General features: G+C 38.9%; 1 protein-coding gene across 1 annotated transcript in view; it reads right to left on the reverse strand.

Moving 5' to 3' along the window:
• The window catches only part of GRHL1 (grainyhead like transcription factor 1), a 75,609-nt gene extending 52,813 nt beyond the window's left edge, over window positions 1–22,796 (reverse strand). Inside the window, exons 1-8 of the mRNA XM_042783671.1 lie at window positions 22,777–22,796; window positions 19,043–19,229; window positions 15,209–15,279; window positions 12,509–12,899; window positions 11,346–11,422; window positions 9,773–9,929; window positions 9,490–9,601; window positions 8,215–8,309 (exon numbers count right to left, since the gene is read on the reverse strand). Of these exons, the coding sequence (XP_042639605.1) occupies window positions 8,215–8,309; window positions 9,490–9,601; window positions 9,773–9,929; window positions 11,346–11,422; window positions 12,509–12,899; window positions 15,209–15,279; window positions 19,043–19,229; window positions 22,777–22,796 (1,110 nt within the window). The remainder of the gene's footprint in view (window positions 1–8,214; window positions 8,310–9,489; window positions 9,602–9,772; window positions 9,930–11,345; window positions 11,423–12,508; window positions 12,900–15,208; window positions 15,280–19,042; window positions 19,230–22,776) is intronic.
• Between the last annotated feature and the right edge of the window lie 1,165 nt (window positions 22,797–23,961).

Genomic DNA, 23,961 nt, shown 5'->3' on the forward strand with positions numbered 1-23,961 from the left:
GGCTGGCGGTTCAAACCCACTAGCCACTCCTCGGAAGGAAGGTTGGGCAATCCTACTTCCGTAGTGATACTGCCTCGGAAACCCAAGGAGCGGTTGCTATGAGTCAGGTCTGACTCGACGGCACATAACAACAACAACAACAACAACCATAAATCAATGTGATTTCCCCCATCACTATAGCAATCTTTTTCCCCACTTCCTCCTACCCCTGGTAACCACTAGTAAACTTTGGTTTCTACACATTTGCCTTTCCTTGTTCTTTTATTAAGTGAGGTCATATAATATTTGTTCTTTTGTGATTGGCTTATTTCACTAAGCATAATGTCTTCAAACTCCATCCGTATTGTAGCACGTATCAAGACTTTATTTATACTACTGGCAGAGCAGTATTCCATTGTATACACGTACATTTTATTTACCCACTTATCTGTTAATGGACATTTGGGTTGTTTCTACCTTTCGGCTACTGTGAATAGTGCTGCAATGAATAGTGGTATACACATCTCCTTCTGAGTCTCTGCTTTCATGTCTTTTGGGTATATACTTAGGAGTAGAATTGGTGGATAATATGGTAGTTCCAGTTCTGGTTTTTTTAGGAACCACTACTCTGTTTTCCACAGCGCCTATACCATTTTGCATGCCCACCAGCAATGGATAGAGGTTCCAATTTCCCCACATTCTACCAACATTCATTATTCAATCTTCACTATCCTAGTGGGAGTGTTATGGTAATATCTCGTGGTTTTGATTTGCATCTCTGTGATGGCTAATGACACTGAGCATCTTTTCATGTATTTGGTGGCCATATGTATGTCCTCTCTGATGAAATGTCTATTCAAGTCCTTTGCCCCTTTCATGATTGGGTTATCTTTTTTGCTGTTGTCAAAGTTTTACATATACATATTGGTTATTAGATTCTTATTGATGATGTATGGTTTCCAACAATATTCTCCCAGTTGGTTGTTGTTGCTGTTGTTATTATGTGCCGTCGAGTCAGCCCCGACTCATAGCGACCCCTCCTTGGGTTTCCGAGGCAGTATCACTACGGAAGTAGGATTGCCCAACCTTCCTTCCGAGGAGTGGCTGGTGGGTTTGAACCGCCAGCCTTCTGGTTAGCAGTCAAGTGCTTTAGCCACTATGCTACCAGGCTCCCAGTTGGTAGCTTATCTTTTTATCTTTTTTGTAAATAATAAAATTTATTTATTGATTAACAAGTTTTTAGTTTTTATGAGGTTCTATTTATTTATTTTGTCTTTTGCTCACTTGTGCTTTTGTTTTAGATAATTAGATAATTACATAACCCATGTTGAAAGCTAGGCCCGACAGCAGGCCCCTGCTTATTTTTCCAAGAGTTTTATGGTTTTAATTTGCACATTTAGGTTCTTAATCCATTCTGAGTTTGTTTTTGTATATGCTGTGAGGCATGGATCCTGTTTCATTTTTCTGCATGTGGAAATCCAATTTTACCAGCACAATTTATTGAAGAGACATTTCTTTCCCCCTTGAATGGACTTAGCACTCTTTTCAAAAATTAGCTGACACCGGATGTAAGGGTTTATTTCTGAACTCTCAATTCTATTCCATTGGTATGTGTCTTTTACTATACTAGGACCAGGGTTTTTTGATTACTGCAGCTGAAAAAAGCTCTGGTGGCATAATGGATAAGGCATTCAACCACTAGCCAGGTCAGTGGTTCAACCCACCAGCTGCTCCTGAGGTGGACGGGGCAATCTACTTTCATTATGATTTACAACCTTGGAAACCCAGTGGGGGTCGCTATGTGTTAGAATTGACAGGATGGCAGTGAGTAGAGAGCATGTTCTAAAATCAGAAGTGTGAGTCTTCCTACTTTGTTAACTTTCAGCGAATGTTCAGCCTGTTACTTTTCCAGATAAAGTTGAGGTTGGTTTTTCTATCTCTTTAAAAACCTATTGGAATTTTAATTGGGACTATGTTGAATCTACAGATTGCTTTGGGTAGTACTGTACTGACATCTTAACAATATTAAGTCTTCTAATTCATAAACAAGGAGCTCTGGTAGCTTAGTGCCTAAGGCACTTGACTGCTAACCAGAAGGCTGGTGGTTCAAACCCACCAGCCACTCCTCAGAAGGAAGATGGGGCAATCTACTTCCGTAGTGATACTGCCTCGGAAACCCAAGGAGGGGTCGCTATGAGTTGGGTCCAACTCGACAGCACATAACAACAACAATCCATAAACAGAACATTTCTTTCAGTAGTGTTTCATAGTTTCCATTGTCCTTCATGTCCCTGGTTAGATTTATTCCCAGGTATTTTTTTCTTAGATGCCACTATAAATAGAATTGTTCCCATAATTCTCTTTCAGATTTCTCACTATTGGTATGCAGAAACCCAAATGATTTTTGTTTGTTGACCTTGTGCCCACCAATTTTGCTAAATTCCTCTATTAGCTCTAGAAGTTTTTTTGCAGACTATCTGGAGATTTCCTATATACAGGATCATATCATCCATTAATTTTACTTCTTATTTTCTCGATCTGGATATAGTTTATTTCTTTTTCTTATCTTATCACTCTGGCTAGGACTTCTAGTACAATATTGAACAGAAGTGATGAGAGCAGGTACCCTTGTCTTGTTCCTGATTTTAAGGGGAAAGCTCTTGGTCTTTATCTACTAGTCTAATGCTGGCTGTTGGATTTTCATATATGCCCTGAATCATACTGATGAATTTCTCATCTATGCCAATCTATTTAGGTTTTTCATCAAGAAAGGGTGTTATATTTTATTTATTTTTTTGTTTTTTGCCTCTATATAGATGATCATGTAGTTGTTGTCTTTTGTTCTATGGATATGGTCTACTATGTTGATGAGAGAAGCCCTGGTGAAGTAGTGGTTAAGGTATTTGGCTGGTAACCAACAGGTTGGTGGTTTGAATCTACCAGCCACTCCACGGAAGAAAGATGAGGCAGTCCTCTTCCATAAAGACTTACAGCCTTGAAAACCCAATGGGGGTTACTGTGAGTCTATGGCAGTGAGTTTGGTTTTTAAGTTTGGATTATATGCTGATTGATTTTCTAATGGTGAACCTTCACTGCATTCCTGGAATAAATCCCACTTGGTCATGGTGTATGACTCTTTTAATATGCTGGTGGATTCTGTTTGCTAGGATTTTGTTGAGGATTTTTATACCTTTAGGCATAAGACATAGTATTGGCTTGTAGTTTTCTTTTGTTGTCTTTGTCTGATTTGGGTATCAGCATTATGTTTGCTTCATACAATGAACTGGGGAGCATTCCTTCCTTCTTGTATCTTTTGCAAGAATTTAAAGAGTACTGATGTCAATCTTGTCTAAATGTTTGGTAGAATTCCCCAGAGAAGCCATCTGGTTTAGGCCAGTCATATGATATTTAAAAGCAACCTCACACAGTATAAAATGAAACAGTAATATTTGTGATACAGTGTTTTAATCCAAAAACTGTTGAATAAATAAAAAATTGAAAAAGGACAGGGAGATTTGATAGAAAAGTCTTGTACCTAGACTTAATATAGAAAAGTATTCCTAATATTGCAAAAAGTTCTAAAGATCAATCTTATTTTAGTAACTGTCAAAAAAAATGTGTTGTGTGAGCATCCAATTTTTAAATTAATCTAGAGAGAAATAAATACAAGAATTCTAATAACTTTGGGGAAAAAGGGAATACACTAAAAGGGAAGAATGCTGTGTCAAGGGCAGAAATGACTTAAGAGTACATTTAATTTTTCTTAAAGGATATTAAAAACTAATTAGAGTTACTCAAATGACCATGTGAATTGCATGTAATTCTTCAACTATAAAAGCAAGATAGAAGAAACTTCACCTCAGCTATATTTGCAAGGTAATGATATGAAATAACATATCGCTCATCATAACTTGTATTTAAGATTTTCTCCAAGAAACTCAAAACAGCTTTATAGGATTGTCTCAATAATCCTCACAATATTCCTGGGAAGAGGGAGGAAACAGGTATTATTACAGTTTGAAATATGTCAACTTGGCCAGGCCATGATTCTCAGTATTATGTAATTAGCCTCCATTTTGTGATCTAATTATCCTGTGTATTATAAATCCCAACCTCTATGATGTTAATGAGGCAGGATTAGAGGCAATTGTGTTAGTGAGGCAGCATATAATCTACAGGATTACGTGATATCTTGAGTCAATCTCTTTGAGATATAAAAGAAATTGAATAAGCAAGCGGAATTTTAGAGACCTATTACCACCAAGAAAGAAGAGCCAGAGCCAGAAGAGGAGTGTGCCCTTTGGACCTGGGGTCCCCACACTGAGAATCTCTTAGATACAGGGAATGACTGACGCCAAAACACATGGCATCTAAGGGATGCTGGGTCCACAGATGCTGAAAGGTGACAAGGATCTTTCCCAAGAGCCAACAGAGAGAGAGAGTCTTCCCCTAGCACTGGCGCCCTGAATTTGGACTTTTAACCTCTTGAACTGTTAAGAGAATAAATGTTTTTGTTAAAGCCATCTATTTGTGGAATTTCTGTTATACTTGCACTAGATAACTAAGAAAGAATTTGGTACCAAATAGGGTGCTGCTGTAACAGGTACCTAAATTGTGGAAGTGGTTTTGAAATTGGGCAATGGGTTGAGGCTGTTAAGAGTTTTAAGGTGCCTAACAGTAAAAGCCTAGATTGTCTTGAAGTGACTATAGGTAGAATTATGGACATCAAAGGTAATTTTGGTGAGGGCTCAGAAGGAAATGAGGAGAGCTACAGAGAAAGTCTCTATCATCTTATAGGATATATATGGCACCAATAAGCAACATCATGATAAATGGAGAAAAGACTGAAGTTGCAAAGGATTTCATTTTACTTGGATCCACACTCAACATCCATGGAAGTAGCAATCGAACTATGCATTAAATTGAGTAAATCTGCTGCAAAAAACCTCTTTAAAGTACTTAAGAGCAAAGATGTCTTTAAAGTCTAAAGCGTGCTTGACCCAAGCCATGGTCTTTTCAATAGTCTCACATGCATGTGAGAGCTGAACAATGAATAAGGAAGATCAGAGAAGAGTTGATTCATTTGAGTTATGGTGTTGACAGAGAACACTGAACATAGCATAGACTGCTAGAAGATAAAACATCTGTCTTGGAAGTAGTATAGCCAGAATGCTCCTTAGACTCAAGAATGGCCAGACTTTGTCTTATCTACTTTGGTCATGTTGTCAGAAAGGACCTGTTCATGGGGAAGAATACCACGCATGGGAAAGCAGAGAGTCAGGGAAACAGGGGAAGATCATCAATGAGATGGACTGACACAGTGGCTGTGAAGATGGGCTCAAGCATGGCAACAACTGTGAGGATGATACAGGACTGAGCAGTGTTCGTTCTGTTCTGTTGTACAGGTCATTGTAAGTTGAAACTGACTCAACTGTACCTAACAAAATAAAATATAGCTACTCACCTCTCCTTGAATACTATTTGCATGGAATATCTTTTTCTGTCCTTTTGCTTTCAACCTCTTTGTGTCCGTTATTGATTGAATTCTGTCCCTCAAAAATATGTTGTAAATCCTGACCTCTATACCTGTGGTTATAATCCCATTTGGGAATTGGTTGTCTTCGTTATGTTAGCAACACAAGATTAGTGTTGGATGTACCTTGAGTCTACCTCTTTTGAGATATAAAAGAGATTAGGACAAGCAAACAAGCAGTGATGGGGGAAGAGAGACGCCAAGCCATCTGAAGATCACTCAGGAGCAGAAGCTCAAAGAGACAAGGACCTTCCTCTAGATTCAACAGAGAAAGAAAGCCTTCCCCTAAAGCCAGCACCCTGGATTCATACTTATAGCTTTCTAAATTGTGAGACAATAAATTTTTTGTTAAAACCATGCATTGTGTTATTTGTTATAGCAGCACTAGATAACTAAGACAGAACTTGGTACTGAAAGAATAGAGTATTACTCTAACAGATACCTAAAATGTGGAGCAATTTTAGAAGTGGGTAATAGGTAGAGGCTGCAAGAGTTTTAAGATGCCTAATAGTAAAAGCCTAGATTGCCCTGAAGAGCCTGTTGGTGGAATTACGCATGTCAAATGCAGTCTTAATGAGGGCTCAGAAGGAAATGAAGAGAGGTGTAACACTGAAGACAGTGTAAAGGGCAAGCAGCAGTGGCAGAAAAACAACATCAGCAGAACCAGGAGACTGGTGTGAGCCAACCCATGGAGCAAAAGCACTGAGCACATTCAGGCTGAGGCTTACTGCTGGAGGGGTGACTCTACAGGTACTAATCTGTGGTGCTAAAGAGCTTTGTAACACTTTTCCAAGCAGGGCAGAGGCTACGCTGACCCAAGTGGTCCAAGGAGCCAAGAAGCCAAGGAACCAGAAAGCAGATGCTGAAGAGACAAGAAACATGGGAAACAAAGCTGCCTTAGCCTCAAAGGCGGAAGCCATGACCTCTGGGGTCTTAAAGGATTAGGCCATGGCCTCTGAATTTCAAAGGGTGGGGTCACAGAGTCTAAGATTTCAAAGAATTAGGTTTTCACCAACTCAGTTCTGTAGTGTGGGGCTGCTGTTCACGAGTGGCAGGGGGATGGAGCAGGATCTGCTGCCTAAAGCTGAGAAGGCAGGGCTGTCATGCCCAAGGAGCAGAAGAATGGAACCTGATAGGGCCAAGAGAGGGTAGAGTCTCCACTCAATTGGACTAGGAGAATGGGCCCACCCCAAGCTGAGGGAGCGAAGATGCCATCCCAGAAGCGTGGAAGGCAGCTGAAGTCCAGGTCCAAGGGGCCTCCACCCAGAATCCAGAGAGCATGGCCATCATCCAAAGTGTAGAGGACAGAGCCACTACCTAGATGGTCTCAGAGAACAGAAGATTATCTTCAACCCTTGAAAGCAAATATAAACGGTTTTGTTGTTGTTTTTTTTTTTTTACCTGCTTGTTACCCACTGACCTTTCTTTCCCTCCAATTTCTCCCATTTGTAATAGATATGTCTACCTTGTGCCTGTTCCATCATTGTATTTTGGAAACCAATAACTTGTATTCTAGATTTTACAGGTTCACAGATGAAGAAGAATAGTGCCCTAGGAGATTTTGGTCTTGAAGGTGATTTAAGACATTCGGGATGATATGAAGTTAATGTATTTCACATGCTTGAAGGACGTGAATTTTGGGGGGCCTAAGGGTGGAAAGTTATAGACTGAATTCTGACCGCCCAAAATATATGTCAACTTGGCTACGCCATGATTCTCAGTATTATGTAATTATCTTCCATTTTGTGACCTGATATAAATATCCTACATACTGAAAATCCTAACCTCTATGGTGTTAATGAGGCAGGAGTAAAGGCAGTTAGGTTAATGAGGTAGGATTTAATCTATAGGATTAGGCTGTATCCTAAATTAATCTCTTCTGAGATACAAAAGACATTAAACAAGCGAGAAGACACTGAGGGACCTACTACCACCAAGAAAGAATAGCTGAGAACAGAGCACATCCCAGGGTCCTTCAGCTGAGAACCTTCTACACTGGGGGAATCCTGATAGCAAGACACATGAAGATCTCCAAGGAATGCTGGCCCCATAGATGTTGGAAGGAGACAAGGACCTCGACCCAGAGCCTTCCCCTAGAACTGACACCCAGAATTTGGACTTTTAGCTTCCTAAACTATGACAAAATAAATTTCGGTTAAAGCCATCCTCTTGTGGTATTTCTGCCATAGCAGCACTAGATAACTAAGACAGGTATTAACTCCACTTTGTAAATGAGTAAATGAAGGCAAAATGAATGAACAGTCACAAACAACATCAAACAGTGAGTACTGGCAGAGTACAACTCAATACCTTTTGACTTCCCTATTAGACTACGTATGTTAAAGTTTATAAAGAAAAAAATCTGTTATTTGGATCAGGGATAGGAGAGAAAGGGGAGAGGGGTAGGTCTGAGAAGTTTTACTTTTAGAAAATGTAAAATAATGAAAAGAGAGAAAAAGAAGAATCCAGCTGGAAGAAAGGAAATAGCTGGTAATAAATATTTCTTCTCCCAGAGTCTTTCTTATTTCATACACTTTGTGACTTGTGGCTTATATCTTCTTAGCCACTTTTTCCTCCCTATTCCTTAGCATAGGAATGAAAACATGTAAAAATGTAATAAATCAAATGTAAACTCATTAAGCTCCTCCCACACTTCTCCAACAGGTGGAAATGTAAGGACCCCTGTGGACTTTATTACCTACCTTTGCTTCATCGTTAATGTCCCAAGTGAAAGAAATAGCATTATAAGCAATCTCCTCAATGTTACTGATGGTATTGAAGCTTTCTTTATAGTCAGCTATTTGGGAAGTGATGAAAAAGAGAAAGAAATTTGTGATTTCTAGTTCCAAAATGAGATTATAGCAGTTTTTGTATTATCACCTCTAGATGAGTTAAATTAACAATTTGTTGCGCTGACAGCAGTTCCAAAAAACAAAAGAAAAAGAATCAATCTTTGTAACAAAGGTAAGTTTAGAGATATGCAATTTAATCCCATCATATCAAAATTAGGAAATCTAGTTCTAAAAAGTTAAATATTGTCACAAGGTCACAAAACTAATGTGCAAAACCAAGATTAGAACTAAGTTATTGTAATTCTCCTATAAGAGAACATGGGCATTACAAAAGGTAAAGAAAAAAAAGTAAAACTATAATTAATAGCCATCTGTGCCTTAAAAAACAAACCCACTGCCACTGAGTTGATTCCAACTCATAGCAACTCTTTAGGAAAGAGTAGAACTGCCCCATAAGGTTTCTAAGATTATAAATCTTTATGGAAATAGACTGCCTCATCATCTTTCTCTTGTGGAGCGGTTGGTGGGTTCAAACTGCCAACCTTTTGGTTAGCAGCACAAAGCTTTAACCACTGTGCCACCAATGCTCCTGATCTGTACTATAGACAATGGTTTTATAGGATAATTACATAGCAAGAAAATTATACATAGCAAGAATAGAGTCTCTGTAAAACTACTTCAATAAATATGGATTTGTATAGGTTTGCTGTTATATCCCAAATGATGATTCTCTGGGTCTATTTACAGATATAGGAGTCTAGCAATATAGTTTAACACATAACTAAGTACAACTGTTAAGTAACTCCACATCAACATTATTTTATTTGTTGATTTGTTTTTTTCCACCTAACAATCAACTTCAAATAATCAGAATCTTAAAAGAGACATCACTTCTCAAAGAATTCACAGTCTGAAAAGGGAGGCATTCATGTTAGCTGGCTACATAGCTTCTGGCCCAGATGTCATATGGAAACCCATTCCATGGGACACTTATCCTTATGAAGGAAGTAATGGTAAGACAGCACTGATTCCAGGAGGCCAATAACAGTGTTTGGAACAGATCAGTATCTGGCATAAAAATTCAAATGCTTTCGGCAGGAAGCTGATCACTGCCAAAAACAATTGGATTTAAAAAACTGGATGTTTGCACCTCTGGGAATAAAAGCAGGCTCCAGAGCTACTTACCTATGTCAATGCATCTTTGTTTAGCAGTGTGCTGCCGAGAGTGCCAGTATTTCCAATGCCTTAACTGATCTTCTCTGCTTTTGTCTTCAGCAAATACTACCATGATCACACTCTATGAAAGAGAATGCATTACAACATAAAGACACTAAAGGGTGAGTATGTCTTGGAAAACTTATTTAGTATTAATTAACACTTGAAACTACAATTTTAGACCTTCATTTACATCTACTTTAGGCATGAAAATATGAATCTCTGACTAGTTTTCCTAAATAACAGAACTTACACGGACTTTGCTGATAGGGTGGTGGATTCCTTCATTGCTGCTCACTTCTTTTAAGGTGACAGGATAAAACTGGCCTTTGTTCAAGTAAGTCATAGTGCTATCTCCTGGTTTCTGCCGAAGTGATTTTGAAGCTTCTAGGGTATATTCAAAATTGTTCCTACAGGACAAAAAATATCACAGATCTCTAATCCACTGTTTTGGAATCTTCCTATATGCTTTAATGCAATCTTAAAATGCTTCATTGTAGATGTACTGAGATATCAAACTACCAGGAAAAATCCAATTGATCAAGCCATTATTATAAATAGCATTTTCTATCTTTTCCATGAAAAATATAACTGTTAAACAAAAGTACTTGCAATCCATAAATTCTCACATCTCACAGATGTGGGACTATTAAATGCCTACCAGAAATTCTATGATGTGATGTTAACAACTACTCATTTGGATGGGAAGGGTATTAAAAATACTGGTAAGTGAAAAGAACTTTGGAAGGAAACCCTCACAAGACATGCAGCCAATCTGGTATGTACCTAGCAGAGGTTACAAACCGGTAGCTGGTGGTCCTATGGTTAAATTTTATTTGGCCAGCGCACAGCACATTTTTTTGTAGTTTCTTTTTTTAAATGTCTTTAGCTTAGCCCTCACAATTCTCTACCCTTCCTATTATCTTACACTTCCATTCATATATGTCCCTAAAATTATTTAATAACTTTCCTAGACCAAGGGTTGGTAACTGTATCTGCTTCTGTAAATCAAAGTTTTATTGGAATATTGCCACTTACTGCCTGTTTATGTACTGTCTACAGTGGCTTTTGTGCTACAATGGCAGGGTTGAGCAGTTGCAACAGAAATTGTGCGGCCCACAAAGGTGACAATATTTACTATCTGACCTCTGAAAAAAAGAAGTCTGCCCATCCAATCCTATTCTATACCCTAAAGGCATATGACTCCTGCATTTGAGATAGGTCTATAAGGAAGGAGTCAATTTCCATAAAATCCTAGACTAAAATATCACACACATACAGAAATGAGTAAAACAAACTTATATAATGATATTCTAGACTATTAAATAAATCTGAAGATGCTATATTTCTAATTAACTTTGAAAATACTCACATTCTGAGAGATAAAATTTTGTGAGGTTAAAAAGAAGATGCTATCAGGTCAGAAAAGGTTGACTTCATTTATTACTAATGAGGCTAATAAAAAAAGTAACAGCTTTTATTCCTAAATTCTCACAGAATTATAAACTTTTGAGATAGAAAGGATTTGAGAAATCTAATTTAATCCCCTTGGCTATCTTTTAGATTTCCTTCTACTACCATCACATAAAGAAACCAAAGGGAAGGAAAAGCACCAACACCAAGAATTAAGGAAGCACAGTTCAAAGAGTTCAAAATGAAATGCACTAAAGCAAATGTCCTCTACCAAAGACATTTCCACAGTAAATGTAGTAAGATAAAAGTTGAAAGCCCACTAAAGCCACCTCTGATTTACCAGTATCAAATTAACAAAAAAGAAATGTCATAAAAGCTGAAAATTAAAAATCAAATTAAAAGACAACTATTACCCAGAAACACTGTCAAAAACATAGTCCTCTGAATTCATGCCAGGCATCCGCAGACTGAGATCCGAGGGGAAGAAAACCTGAAATATCAATGTAATAAGCCACAACTATTTAACTGATTATCATGGTTACTAAAGACCAAGGTCTGGTATAGCATAAAAGTATGTGGCTTACAGCAACACATTACCCTTTCAAATAACCATTTTGAAATAAAAACGTAAAAGCTACAAAAAAGCAGTAGCAATAATGAATAGAATTTTAAAAATTTAAGTTTAAAAAAGTAAAAATTTAAAAAAGGAAAACATCCATTCTTGTATACCACTCAAGTCAATGAAGACAACCTATGTGAGTACGCCCAAAAAAGTGCTTGTGATTCATTATTCCCTTTTCTTATCTTTCCCACACAATCCAATTCTGTTCAAATTCTAGAAAGTGCAACCAAAATCTTAGGACTTTTAGGAGTTAGCCTTATCACAATGAAGCAAGTTAAACACAGTATCAAGTTCATACCATGGCTGAATAGATTAAGGCAGTTCTACTCCTAACTCCAAAAGTAGAAGATTGATGATTTTTTTCCCCAATTCAATTGAGTCACTAAATATGATTTCAAACATCTTCAGTCTCTTTTACCTGAGTGAGATGTTCATCATCATAAAACCCTCAGAAGTATTTAGAATTAATTTATAAATCTCACATAATGCACATGTCATTAAGATCAATCTGCCTCCCTTACTATACTAACAACCAAGAAACACTAAGTAAATACATGATAAATCATTTTCTACTAAGACAAATCGCAGGGAGCTTGTTTTGGTCTAGGGCAAAAACTGAAGAAAACAGACTATGCAAATATATCTGTTGTCAATGGAACATTATGTATGGGGTTCTCTTTCTCTTCCTCCAGCAAATCACTTAGCTGAAATCATAATCGTTAACTCAGCTGCTGGTAAGATTAGCCATGTGCCCTTGATAATGATTTCTCGTTTTAAAAGGTTTAGTTTACAAATTATACCCATAGGCTCTTTCTCTTAAAAAAAAAAAAATCTTGTATTCCTAATCCATTCATTTCAGGTTGAATTTCAAGCTTACATAACAAGGAAAAGGTGGAACCCAATACTTATACAAACACAAAAGCCATCTTAGGAAGATGTTTTTGTTTCCTGTACCTCCTGAACGCCCTCCTTGAAGGTCTCCGAGAAGGTAGAGTCTGGAGTACGCCTTTGAGCATTTGGGGGTTGAGCACCAGAGCTGAACTGGTCAGTATTAAGGTTCCGGTCGAAAACTACCACACGTTCAGTGGGCTCAGGATGATACACTGCTGGGGGGATTCCCACAGCAAAGCCATGTGGCTGGGTTTCTGTCTTGATGGAGTGGGTAGGCATCGTTGCTATGGAGACAGTGACTGTTGTATCAGGAGCTGTTAGATGGCCTCTCTTATCAATGCTCAGTTGGTTGCCATGGGGAAGAACAATGTTAAACGGCACATTTTTCAGTACTTGCACCCTGTTTTCTCCAGCAGAAATGAGAGGCTGTTCAGTCACATTTGGTATGCTGTTTCTTTAAGAAAAGAAAATAAAACTGTGTTTTCAAACTTGATGCTGATACAGCTCTTTGACAATTTTTATTTTCTTAATGGCACTGGGCTGTTGGGTCCCATGCAATAGTAATACACTTGGCAGAGACCAAATAAACAGAAAATGGCATAACAGACAACCTATACCAAAAAACCAAACCAAACCCACCACTCCTGATTTGATTCTGACTCATAGTGACCCCATAGGACATAGCAGAACTGCCCTATGGGATTTCTGAGCTCTGGTAGCATAGTGCCTAAGCCATTTGACTGCTAACCAGAGGGCTGGCGGTTCAAAGCTATCAGCCACTCTGAGGAAGGAAGACTGGGCAATCCACTTCCATAAAGACTTACTGCCTCAGAAACCCAATGGGGATCGCTATGAGTTGGGATTGACTTGATGGTAGTTGAGTTTGGTTTTGGAATCTTTATAGAAAGCAGACTGCCACATCTTTCTCATGTGGAGCAGCTGATGGGTTCGAACCGCCGACCTTTTGGTTAGCAGCCAATCACTTTAACAACTCTGCCACCAGGGCACCTTTGACAACCCATACTACAGAACAAAAAAAAAAAAAAAGACTTCATACTAATTGGTCAAGTAAAATCCAAAGAATTAGTAAAATTTCATTTCAAATACTGAGGACTAGAAGGAATCTTCTATTATACTTTATTTTAGATAATCTTAATACCAATTTTATAGTAGCCTGATGCCACAAGCATAATTAGTGGCATAGAATAGTGGTTAAAGACTGCCTGGTTTGAAATGCTCTATGACCTTGAGCAAGTTACTTCATCTCTCACTAACCAAATCCTCACCTAGAAAATGGGGATAATAATGGTATTTACCCATAGAATAATATATTTACCCAAAGACTGTTTTAAGGATTAAATGGGATGATCTACTAAAATGTTTATAATAATGCTTGGCATACAAATGTTCAAGAGTGTGCGCCATTATTACTTGGCTACTACTTTTCCTAATACTTCAACTTATTTGGCTTTCTCTTTCACCAGAAGAAAGCCTGTGATTATACTGGACCAGCAGACACATTTACATAAAGTTATTTCTGGTTTAACAAAATTCTAAGCAATATGAGGTAAATTCTAGTGGGTATAATCAGTGAATTTTCAAAGCTCCCTCAAATCATATAGGCTAAAATCTTAAAGGAATAAAGCAATTTGGAAATGTTGCACATTTCAAGATCAATACATTTGTTCAAATCTAGGCCTATAAATTCATTCCTAGAACTTTATCCTAAAGAAAAAAGCTTTGTAGGAAATTAATTCACTAAGGCTCTGTACTAGTGAAATACAGCCTCAATGCCTAAAAAAAGAAAATATGTGGCAAAGATATTTAAGTTTTGCTTTAAAATATTTCAGCAAACAAGTAGGAAACTAATTTAAAAGTTCAGAAAGAGGGAGGAATAGACAAAACAGGAGTCATTATGTTGACAATTCTTTAAGCTGGTACAGGGTATCTGTGGACTTACACTATTTCTCTATTTTTATAATGCTTGAAAATGTCTATAATAAAAAGTAAAAAAGGCAACTATGGAGATTAAAACAGCAATATGGAAAATACTTATGAAATACATTAAGTAAAAGAAAGTATATTACCAAATCCTGTGAAAAAAACCATACCATATTTGTAGGGACACCAAAATCAAGCAATCAATTAGAGGAAAGTAAGATTCTGAATCATCACTCTTTGTTTAAAAATGTTTTATTCCTTTACTAGTAATAAAACCCAGGGTTATTTAAAACATGTATTTAAAAGGTTTTTCATGATTATAAAGTCAAGCCTTAATTTAATTTTCTGAAAGTTTTATCCCAAAATATTTCAAAAGTAATTTTAGCAGGCACTAGTAATGCAAAATGCAGTTTAACTTATTTTATTAAGTTTTACTGAGGCAGTTATTCAAGAGTCACTGGTACTTAATGTTTTTTTTTTGTTTTTGTTTTTTGATGAACCCCCACCTCTGCCTTTAGCAACATCTTCTAAAGAGAAGCTTAAAAACAATTACTTATTACTGAAAGTAATCTCTTTGGAGAAGAGAGTTAACGCTTTTGTTTTCTAGAAATCATACCTAAAGAAATGAGTAACTTCTCAGGGCAATAGAATCATAATTAATACTAGGCAAATCAGTAATGAAATCTGAATTTAGATGTTAAGAATCCAACTTACCTATCTCTTCCACCAGTGCTTATTCAACTAAACGAACTTCAACTTTATTTCCACAGAAATGTGGCATTTTTTAAGCGTACTAATTTATGTCGTCGTATATTATGTTACCTTTTGCTGTGATCTGGCTCTGGGTGCTCAACATCTGGTTTTGCTGTGGATGATCTTCTCTCTCTTGGAACCTTGTATGTTAAAACACATGAAAATAATTGAGTTCTTACTCAGGTAGAGTTAACCCCAAAACACAATCTTTTATTTTTCAGCAAATCTAATCATTCATTTATTTGTTCACAAGACTCTGGAGACAACAATGAGCAAGACAGTGTCCACTCTCAAAGAGCTTACAGTTTGACTACCAGCTTGATATGTAAAAACTGCTACGTATTTGTCATGTAAACTCAAGGCATCAAAATTTACTTTGTTATTGAAGTCTGGGTTTCATCTCTTAAACAAACGCCCCTAGCCTGGTCTTTACCCATTTATTTACATCATATGATACTGAAGCTACTGCTGAAAACACAACTGTGCTCTATAAGCTTTCTTCCTGCTCTTCTCTACTGCCCTTCTTCTTCTTCTTCTTTTTTTTTTTTTTTAAATTGTGATTTGGGTGAAAATTTACAGAGCAAATACACTTTCCATACAGCAGTTCACATACACTTTGTCTCATGACATTAACCACAATTTAGCACAATGCAACATCTCCTCTCCCTCTTCCTCCCGATAGTTACCTCTTCCCTGTGTCCATCTCTCCATGCACTCCTACCCCCTGAGCTATCTCCCTGTGCCTGAGCAGCCCTTCTTTCTCTCATGCTTATTCTCTCCAAGGAGTGTATCTACCTCAGGTAAATGCTCAACTTACATGCCTGTCTATTGTTTGGCTGGAAGCCACAGGTGTATGTTCAATTCCAGACCTGAAGGAAGGGCAGCTAGGGGCCATAGTTTCAGTGGTTCTACCAGGCTCCCTCGGGCCAGCAAACTACTGCCCTTCTTTCAGATCAAATGCAAAATCAGTAGGAACAGCCACATTAGTTCATTTCCAAGATCCAAAAGCTGACCTTCATATGATACACATTTCTTTAGATACTTTGGGATTCACATTATCCCAAAGTAGTAATTCTATTACCCAAAGGACAACTTTAACTCAGTTTTTCCTATTCCTATTTCCTATTCCAGTTTTTCCTATTCTGCTCTTTGATGTTACTCACTGCCAGGGAGTTGGATCCGACTCATAGTGACCCCTCCTTGGGTTTCTGAGGCAGTATCACTACGGAAGTAGATTGCCCAACCTTCCTTCTGAGGAGTGGCTGGTGAGTTTGAACTGCCAGCCTTCTGGTTTGCAGTCAAATGCCTTAGGTACTACGCCACCAGAGCTCCCTCTTTGCTGTTTTTGTTGTTGTTATGTACCATCGAGTCAGACCTGACTCATAGCGACCCCTCCTTGGGTTTCCGAGACAGCATCACTACGGAAGTAGATTGCCCAACCTTCCTTCCGAGGAGTGGCTGGTGGGTTTGAACCGCCAGCCTTCTGGTTAGCAGTCAAATGCCTTAGGCACTATGCTAGTATATTATAGCTATCAATTTGACTGAGACTTAATCCCAGCACATACTCCAAAACTGCTAAGACATTTGAAACTGATTTTCAACATGAGAATTCTATTCCTACATTCATGTTCATCATTAAAGACTCCAAAGAACTGAAGAAATGTCAGTTCATTTAAAAAAGAAAATAACCCTACATGTATCATAAGAAGCTTGACAACTCCTACTGAAATTGTCACCCCTTTCTGTGAGTGATGGAAAAATTTAAGAACAGTTAATAGCAATGGCTGAACAACACGATTAATGTCACTGAACTAAACAAGGGGTTTTTTTGGTTTGAACTATGCATGTAAAAATTGTAGAAATGGCAAATGTTTTTTCATCCGTGTATCTACCAAAAGAAAAAAAGTTGTTACTTCTGTTGGACAGAATGAGATTTAACTCCCAATGAGACTTAAAATATGTTTAGGAATTTTTTTTTTTTTTAAATTTAAAACACACATATATAACCACTAGAATTATGTTAGTACATTGGTCTTTCTGGCACTTAACTTGTTTTTCTCCCATTCTCAAAAGTACCAGATATACAATTCCATAGTTAATATCTTAGAAACTTACGGTTTTTACACAGATTAAGACAATAAAACATGCCATAAGGACAGATATATAACAACTTCCACTTCAAAGAAACACTTCATGGGAAAGTTTCCCAGGTAAGGGTTTCCTCTAGCATCATTAGTTATCATACAAGTTTCCCTTCATAATCAAAGTGGGGGGCGGGAGAGTCGCCTCAATCCCTCAAACACAATAAACTGAACACACGGCCTCTTACAAGGAAATGCAGAAAACTTTTGTCTAGGTCTTACCCTAATTGTGATAATCAAACTATCTTCCTAGCTTTTTTTTCCCTTTCTACATTTCTTATATTAAGAATACAGTCCCAGAACCTAACAAAAAGCAAACAACTCGTGAATCCAAATTTAGGTGAAGGTACATAGCAGTTTATTATCCTATTGTTTCTATAGGTCTGTACATTTTCAAAACAAAAAGATGGCAAAAATAAACTGTGAAATATATTGACAGACATACCTACACACACATACGCATAAGAAGAACACCATCAATAAGGTTTGCCCACAGTTTCACATTGCTTCTGGGAAGCTTGAAATGCAATGAATATATTCAGTAGTTACGTATTATAATAATGAGACAACCCCACAGGTGAGCAGCACCTCAACTCAATCTGTTGTTTTAAATTGTATTCTAAACTCTTAATAGCCATCCCCAAATATCTACTATTGGTCAGAAAGAAGAATGCCAAAATGAATACAAAAAGCTAAGCAAAGTTCTACAAGGGACAGCATGTTATACTGAAAAGAGAATGGACTTTGTCATAAACCAGACTGGGACTGAAATCCTGGCTGCAACACACACTAATTGTGTGACTTGAGATTTTTTTCTCATCTGCAAAATAGAGATAACACCACATATTTTCCAGGGATTCTGGAGGGATCAGAAATAATATGCATGTTGGTAACATGTTTGCCACATATAGGTAATCAGTAAGTAATATTATTAAGACGATGATGATGGTGAGATAGATCAGTAGTATAATTTCAGAAAGGAAAACCCTGAAAAAATCCACTGAGAGAACAAATTATATTTAATTAAGACTAATCAAAATCTCTAGAAACAAGCTATAAAATATATCCTAATCTCTCAGAACTAGAAAATAATGTTTTATCATGAATTTTACAACCAAATCAAATGAAAGACTTTATAGTATCATTTTTAGAAAAAGAAGTCATGCTGACTACATAGAAAATAAAGGTTAGAGCACAAGTAAATTAACCACTATACACTCTTCACAGCACTAAGAACTGCCTTCAGTAAAATGTTCTATATTAGTAAGACACATCTACTATTCTCTTGAGGAGCCCTGCTGGCGCAGTGGTTAAGCATTTGGCTGCAGAAAGGTTGGCAGTTCAAACCCACCAGTTGCTTCATGGGAGAAAGATTTAGCAGTCTACTTCCATAAAGACTATAGTCTTAGAAACCCTATGGGGCAGTTCTACCCTACCCCATAAGGTCGCTGTAAGTTGGAATCAACTCGATGGCAATGGGTTTGGTTTTTTTGGTTTTAACTATCCTCTTTGATATAGCTTCACTTTTCAGATAAAGCCTGAATAGCTGGCTACTTCACAAGTTTTGAAAACAACCCCTTGAGTCTGTGATCGTAGATTTTTAGCTTAGAACCGTATTAAGTCAAAGTACTCATTAAATTATTTATAGTCACTACAGAGGCAAGTATATTACACTCTACCAGCAAATTACTGTTTTATATGTTGTTGAATCAAGTGCATCCTGGACTGTTGTTAAGGGTTTTTAAAGAGTAGGCAAAACTACCTTATAGTAGTCATACAGCAAGCCTAGAGCAGCTGCACTGTCTTCATCTCCATTGATGCTCATCATCGCTTTGGTTGCTGCAGTGAGAGGATTTTCCAGGAAAGATTTCCAGGCTTCATCCTCACTAGTATAGGAACGACGCTGTGGATAAAGTGCTTCATTCTGAAGAACCAACACTGGCCGTTTGCTTTAGAGAAATTAAAAGCAAAAATTATCATACTCTAAGGCATTTCTAAGGCACCCTGGTAGCACAGTAGTTAAGTGCTCGGCTGCTAACCAGAAGGTTGGTGTGGTGGTTCAACCCACCAGTCACTCTTAGAGAGAAAAAGATGAGGCAGTCTACTTCCATATGGATCACAGCCTTGGAAACCCATGGGGCAGTTCTGCTCTGTCCTAGAGGGTTGCTATGAGTCAGAATCGACTCTAAGACAATGGGTTTTTTAAGGCATTTCTACTATCAGTCATCATAATTTTTAAAGAGCCAAACAACCAATTTCTTGACATTTTATGGGAACAAAATAGTCTATTGTTTTATCAGTGACCCTATTTAGTCAAATTAAGACAAGACCAGAAAACAACACACTTAAATGCAGGTCAATGGACCACCTAGTAAGATGTAAGATGTTTTTAGGCATCCAAGGAACCTGCAGTCAACCTACACATGGAACCCAGGATATACTATTTGGCAAGAACAAAAAATGAAAAAAGTGCCAGGCTATTCAAACACTCAACATAAACAAACACAAGGACATGGGAAGGCAAAAGAGAACATATATTCTCCTCCGGGCTGTACCCTCTTAAAGAGAGTATGTATGGTTCACTCATCATGCAGCTACATGTTATTTCCGTTTCTCCTCTTTGCTAATGCCCATGCCTTAAAACATTTCCTACCTAAAAGGGGGGAGGGGAAGGAGATGGAAAGAAAAAGGGTATTTCATTTAATCCTTGGGGGTATATGAGAAAGTCAGAATACTCTACTGATGACCAGCTGATTGAGCATGGAATGTGGCCAAAGGGGACTAACTGTACTAAATCAATAAAAAGGCACAACTTTCTGGCAAGGGAGTTAACTGGTTTATCTTAGAGATAAACACTTAAGAATCTACAACAATAAATGAAGCCACTAAACAAAAGGTTTTACAAAAAATATGTGGAAAAATCTATTTTAAAAAATCTTTACTAGCTGTCCACACTGGGCAAGAAATGTTTCATTTTACCAGTGTAGTTTGATGGGAAAAAATTCAGAGAAATCAGCTGAAATCTTAGTAAAACCTTATAGAAGATTCAACTTAAAAGATTAAAGTAAATACTAATGATTTCAAAAACATGAAATGTAAACAGTCTCAGGAACTGTTCAGTTGGTACTATTTAGTAAGTCAATAAACAGAAAATTGGAACACCAATTCTAGCAAAATGAAGCTGCTTTTTTTAAAAAGGAAATAAAAAAATAAATTTAAAATGTTCAGAGCTACTCTGAATTATCACTATTCTAACTAGCAAGTTTAAAGACCAGTTCTCATTGCATCACACAAATGAAGTATGTAAATGGCCTAAAGGTGACCTACCTACTTTAAAAGTGAATGTGGAAAGATTGATTATCTTTTCAAGTAATCAACAAAGGTTAGGGTTTGGCAGTCACCCAGTCCCTTTAAAAACAGACACACATTTAGAAAAAGAACATCTTTGAAAAAGGAGGTGAAAAAAAAATACAATTTACTTATCCTTAGTCAACATTCAGTATTATTTTGAAGCTAATTTCTACTCAGGTCTAGGCATAAAGTCCTAGAAGCTTACATCTGATGAGAAAAGAAGTCTTAAGATGGTGTACTATTTTAACATAAAACAAACAAAACAGGTTGTTCAAAGCGGATTGTTTAAAAATTGAAGAGGCTGTTTATGCAAATTTCAAATTTAAAAAAATAAATAAAAGAATATAGTAAGGGGCAGTCCCTGAGCCATCAAGACCAGAGTATAGTAGTTACTGAACCACTGGTGCCTTGGAGTGATTTACTGGCACACTGTTAAGCTATTATTAATAGTGTAATAGCTGCTTCCAGAAGATTATGACAGCACTTGGCTCATTACTTCTCGTAGTGCTAGTTTTTCAGCTTCCCTTTTCCCTCCCCCATTCAAAATTGGTACAAGGAACAGAAAATAAATTTTTTTGCAAATGGTTTTTTACATTTGTAATCACCCTGAAGGTGTTTTTTATTTCCAAAGTGTGCCAAAGCCCAGCACTTTAGCTTTGGAAATTTTGTCCAATCTAAACTAGAAGTCACAAAACAATCACAAAGCAGTTGCCTTTCTTATTTCCTCATATGACGGTCAGGCTGTCATTAGTCCTTAAAGATCATCACTTTCAGGTGAGGTTTAAGTCCTTCAAATAGTACTCTCTCAAAAACGTTTGAAATATATTCCAAATGATCATTTAACTTCATATTCTACAACACAAGAACAACCTATTTCAGATAGTCCATCCCTAATGTCTAATCTTCTAATCCACAAAAAAGAACACACTTAAATAAAACCATCTTTAAAGAATACTAATAAAATACACTATTTAGTTTGGTCCAAACTGCTTTTAAAAAATATTTCTAATTTTGGAATAATTTTACATGTACAGAAAAGCTGCAAAGAAAAACAGACATATCCTTCGCCTCATTTCTCCTAATGTTAATATCTTACATTATTATCACGTTACATTTGTCAACAAATGTCATTGCAAAATAATTCCAAAAGGCATTTTTGGAAGCATAGTACTTTGTACTTTATTGCCCCAATGTAGAAGTTTCATCCTCTTGATAGTTCAGCGCACTAAAAACATGGTAATCTGTAATTATTATCAAGGATGCAGACAGCAAAGTAACTCCCACAATAATTTTCTCGCTCCCACAGCCAGTGAAAAGAAAATTCCAGGACATAAGCGCACTTCAACCTTCCCCACAATTTTTATTTTCTGAAGGTTCTATCGGGTCTGCCGGATTACACGGTTTAGCGACCAAAGATTACCTGGAGAAGTCTACCTTTCCACCTGAAGAGTGCGCCTCAAATAAATCCATAGTTGAACTGAGCAAGCGACTGGGGGGGGGGGGGAATAAGAGCGTTCATAGGCCCCTTGTCTGTGGTCTGCGCATCAAGATCTGCACTACACCTGAAATCTTTCCGCCACAGACTCACTAGTCATTGAGGTGTAACAGGAAATCGGGGATGCGTCCCCTATAGGGTCGCCCACTCGCCAGCTACCCGCGCCCGGAGGGCTGCTCGGCAGGGGAAGGGGCGGCGCGGGAAACGCCCGGCTTTTAGAGACGGAGGAGAAGAGAGGAAGAAAAGTTAGAGGCGGAGGAAGAACTCCTTTCAGGTGTCGAGTTTCCCAAAGGCAAGTATCTCTTCAAAAGCTGTTTCAATGAAACAAAGAGGCCGGGAAGGGGTGAGGGGCCAGAAAGCCGCAGGAAAGAAAAGGAAAAGGAAGACGACTCCCGACCCCCCGCACGGCCGGCGCCGGGTGCCTGGGCCCCGCCAGCACCTGCCGCACCCGCACTGGCCCCTGCCCAGCGGCGGCGAGGCGAAACACGAAGCGAACAGCCCAGCGGGGAGCCGGCGGCACCGCCCCCTCGACTCCTGGCAGGTGCCGGCCGAGCGGCCGGCCGAGGCGGCTCAAGGCCTGGCCAGGGTCGGCTCTCAGCCTCGCCCCCAAACCCGGCTGGCTGGACTCCCGCGGCGGCGCCCTCACTCACTTGTCGTACTCCTGTGTCATCTCGCTTGCTTGCCGCTGCCGGGCCGCAGAACTGGACTTTCGGGTTGGGACAGTACACTCGATCCGGGGGGAGGAGGTGGCGGTTGGCCGGCGGGCTCGCGGCGGCAGCGGCTGGCGGGTCCGGAGCAGCGGCCCGAACGGGTTGGGTTCGCTTTTCTCGCTCTCTGAGCCTGCTCCGCGCGGGCCGCGCGCACTGGGGGGCCAGGACTCGGCCTCCCATTGGTTGGTGGCGCGTCGGCCTGGGGGCGGGGCCTCCGGGGTCTGGGAGGCTGGCGCCGCTGCTGGATTGGCGGGCCTGAGGGGGCGCAGCGGCGGAGTGGAGTTGGAACCGGCTAGGAGTCTGTCCACTGCTGCTGTTGTTGTTGTGTGCCGACTCTTAGCTACCCCTCATTGGGTTTCCGAGGCGGTATCACTGCAGATAGTAGATTGCCCAACCTTCCTTCCGAGGAGTGGCTGGTGGGTTTGAACCGCCAGCCTTCTGGTTAGCAGTCAAGTCCCTTAGGCACTACGCTAGCTACGCTGGTGGTAATCCGCACTCACAATGACTGGCATTCGGTGCTCCGGGGCTTCCAACACGGACTTGCTGCCCCTCAGCAAACTTCTGTGCACGCGCCACAGAATGACACAGCCGCTAGTGTTCTCCACTCTTGCCACATCCGCTGCAGTAGAGCTCCGGGAAGATCTAGTACCTTGGAACCTCCGTCAGTATTAGACGTTCTTCCCTCCTCTCCCAACCCCCAAGCCCTCTGCAGTTCCAGTAGTAGACCTTCACCCTGACCCATCCATCCGCAGCACCCTTAGCCTCTTCCCTGGCATAGATTCCCTGCGGTTCAAATTTGATCAACTAACAAAGTCAAATTCTGCTCATCTGGGTCTGTGAAGCGCCTTCACCCTCATTTTTGCACTGTTCTCTCTCTCTCTCTGTCCTGATAACCAATTACTAATTTCTCACTTGATAATTCAGAAATTTCTCCTACCTCTGCTTGCCCACCACAGCTGTCCTTTTTCAGAACTTCATATTCATCCATTTGTCCAACCCATATGACAATCACTGGAAATTGCTACAATCTCCTAATCCATTGTTTCCTAATTCACTGCGGTAAATGTGGGTAGTGTGCAAAGTGGTCATATCTGTCTCAGATGAACCTTCTTTCCAAATTCCTAT

This window comes from Orycteropus afer, unplaced genomic scaffold (assembly GCF_000298275.1).
Source record: "Orycteropus afer afer isolate SDZICR_OR568_19922 unplaced genomic scaffold, OryAfe1.0 scaffold00025, whole genome shotgun sequence".
Taxonomy (NCBI): Eukaryota; Metazoa; Chordata; class Mammalia; order Tubulidentata; family Orycteropodidae; genus Orycteropus; species Orycteropus afer.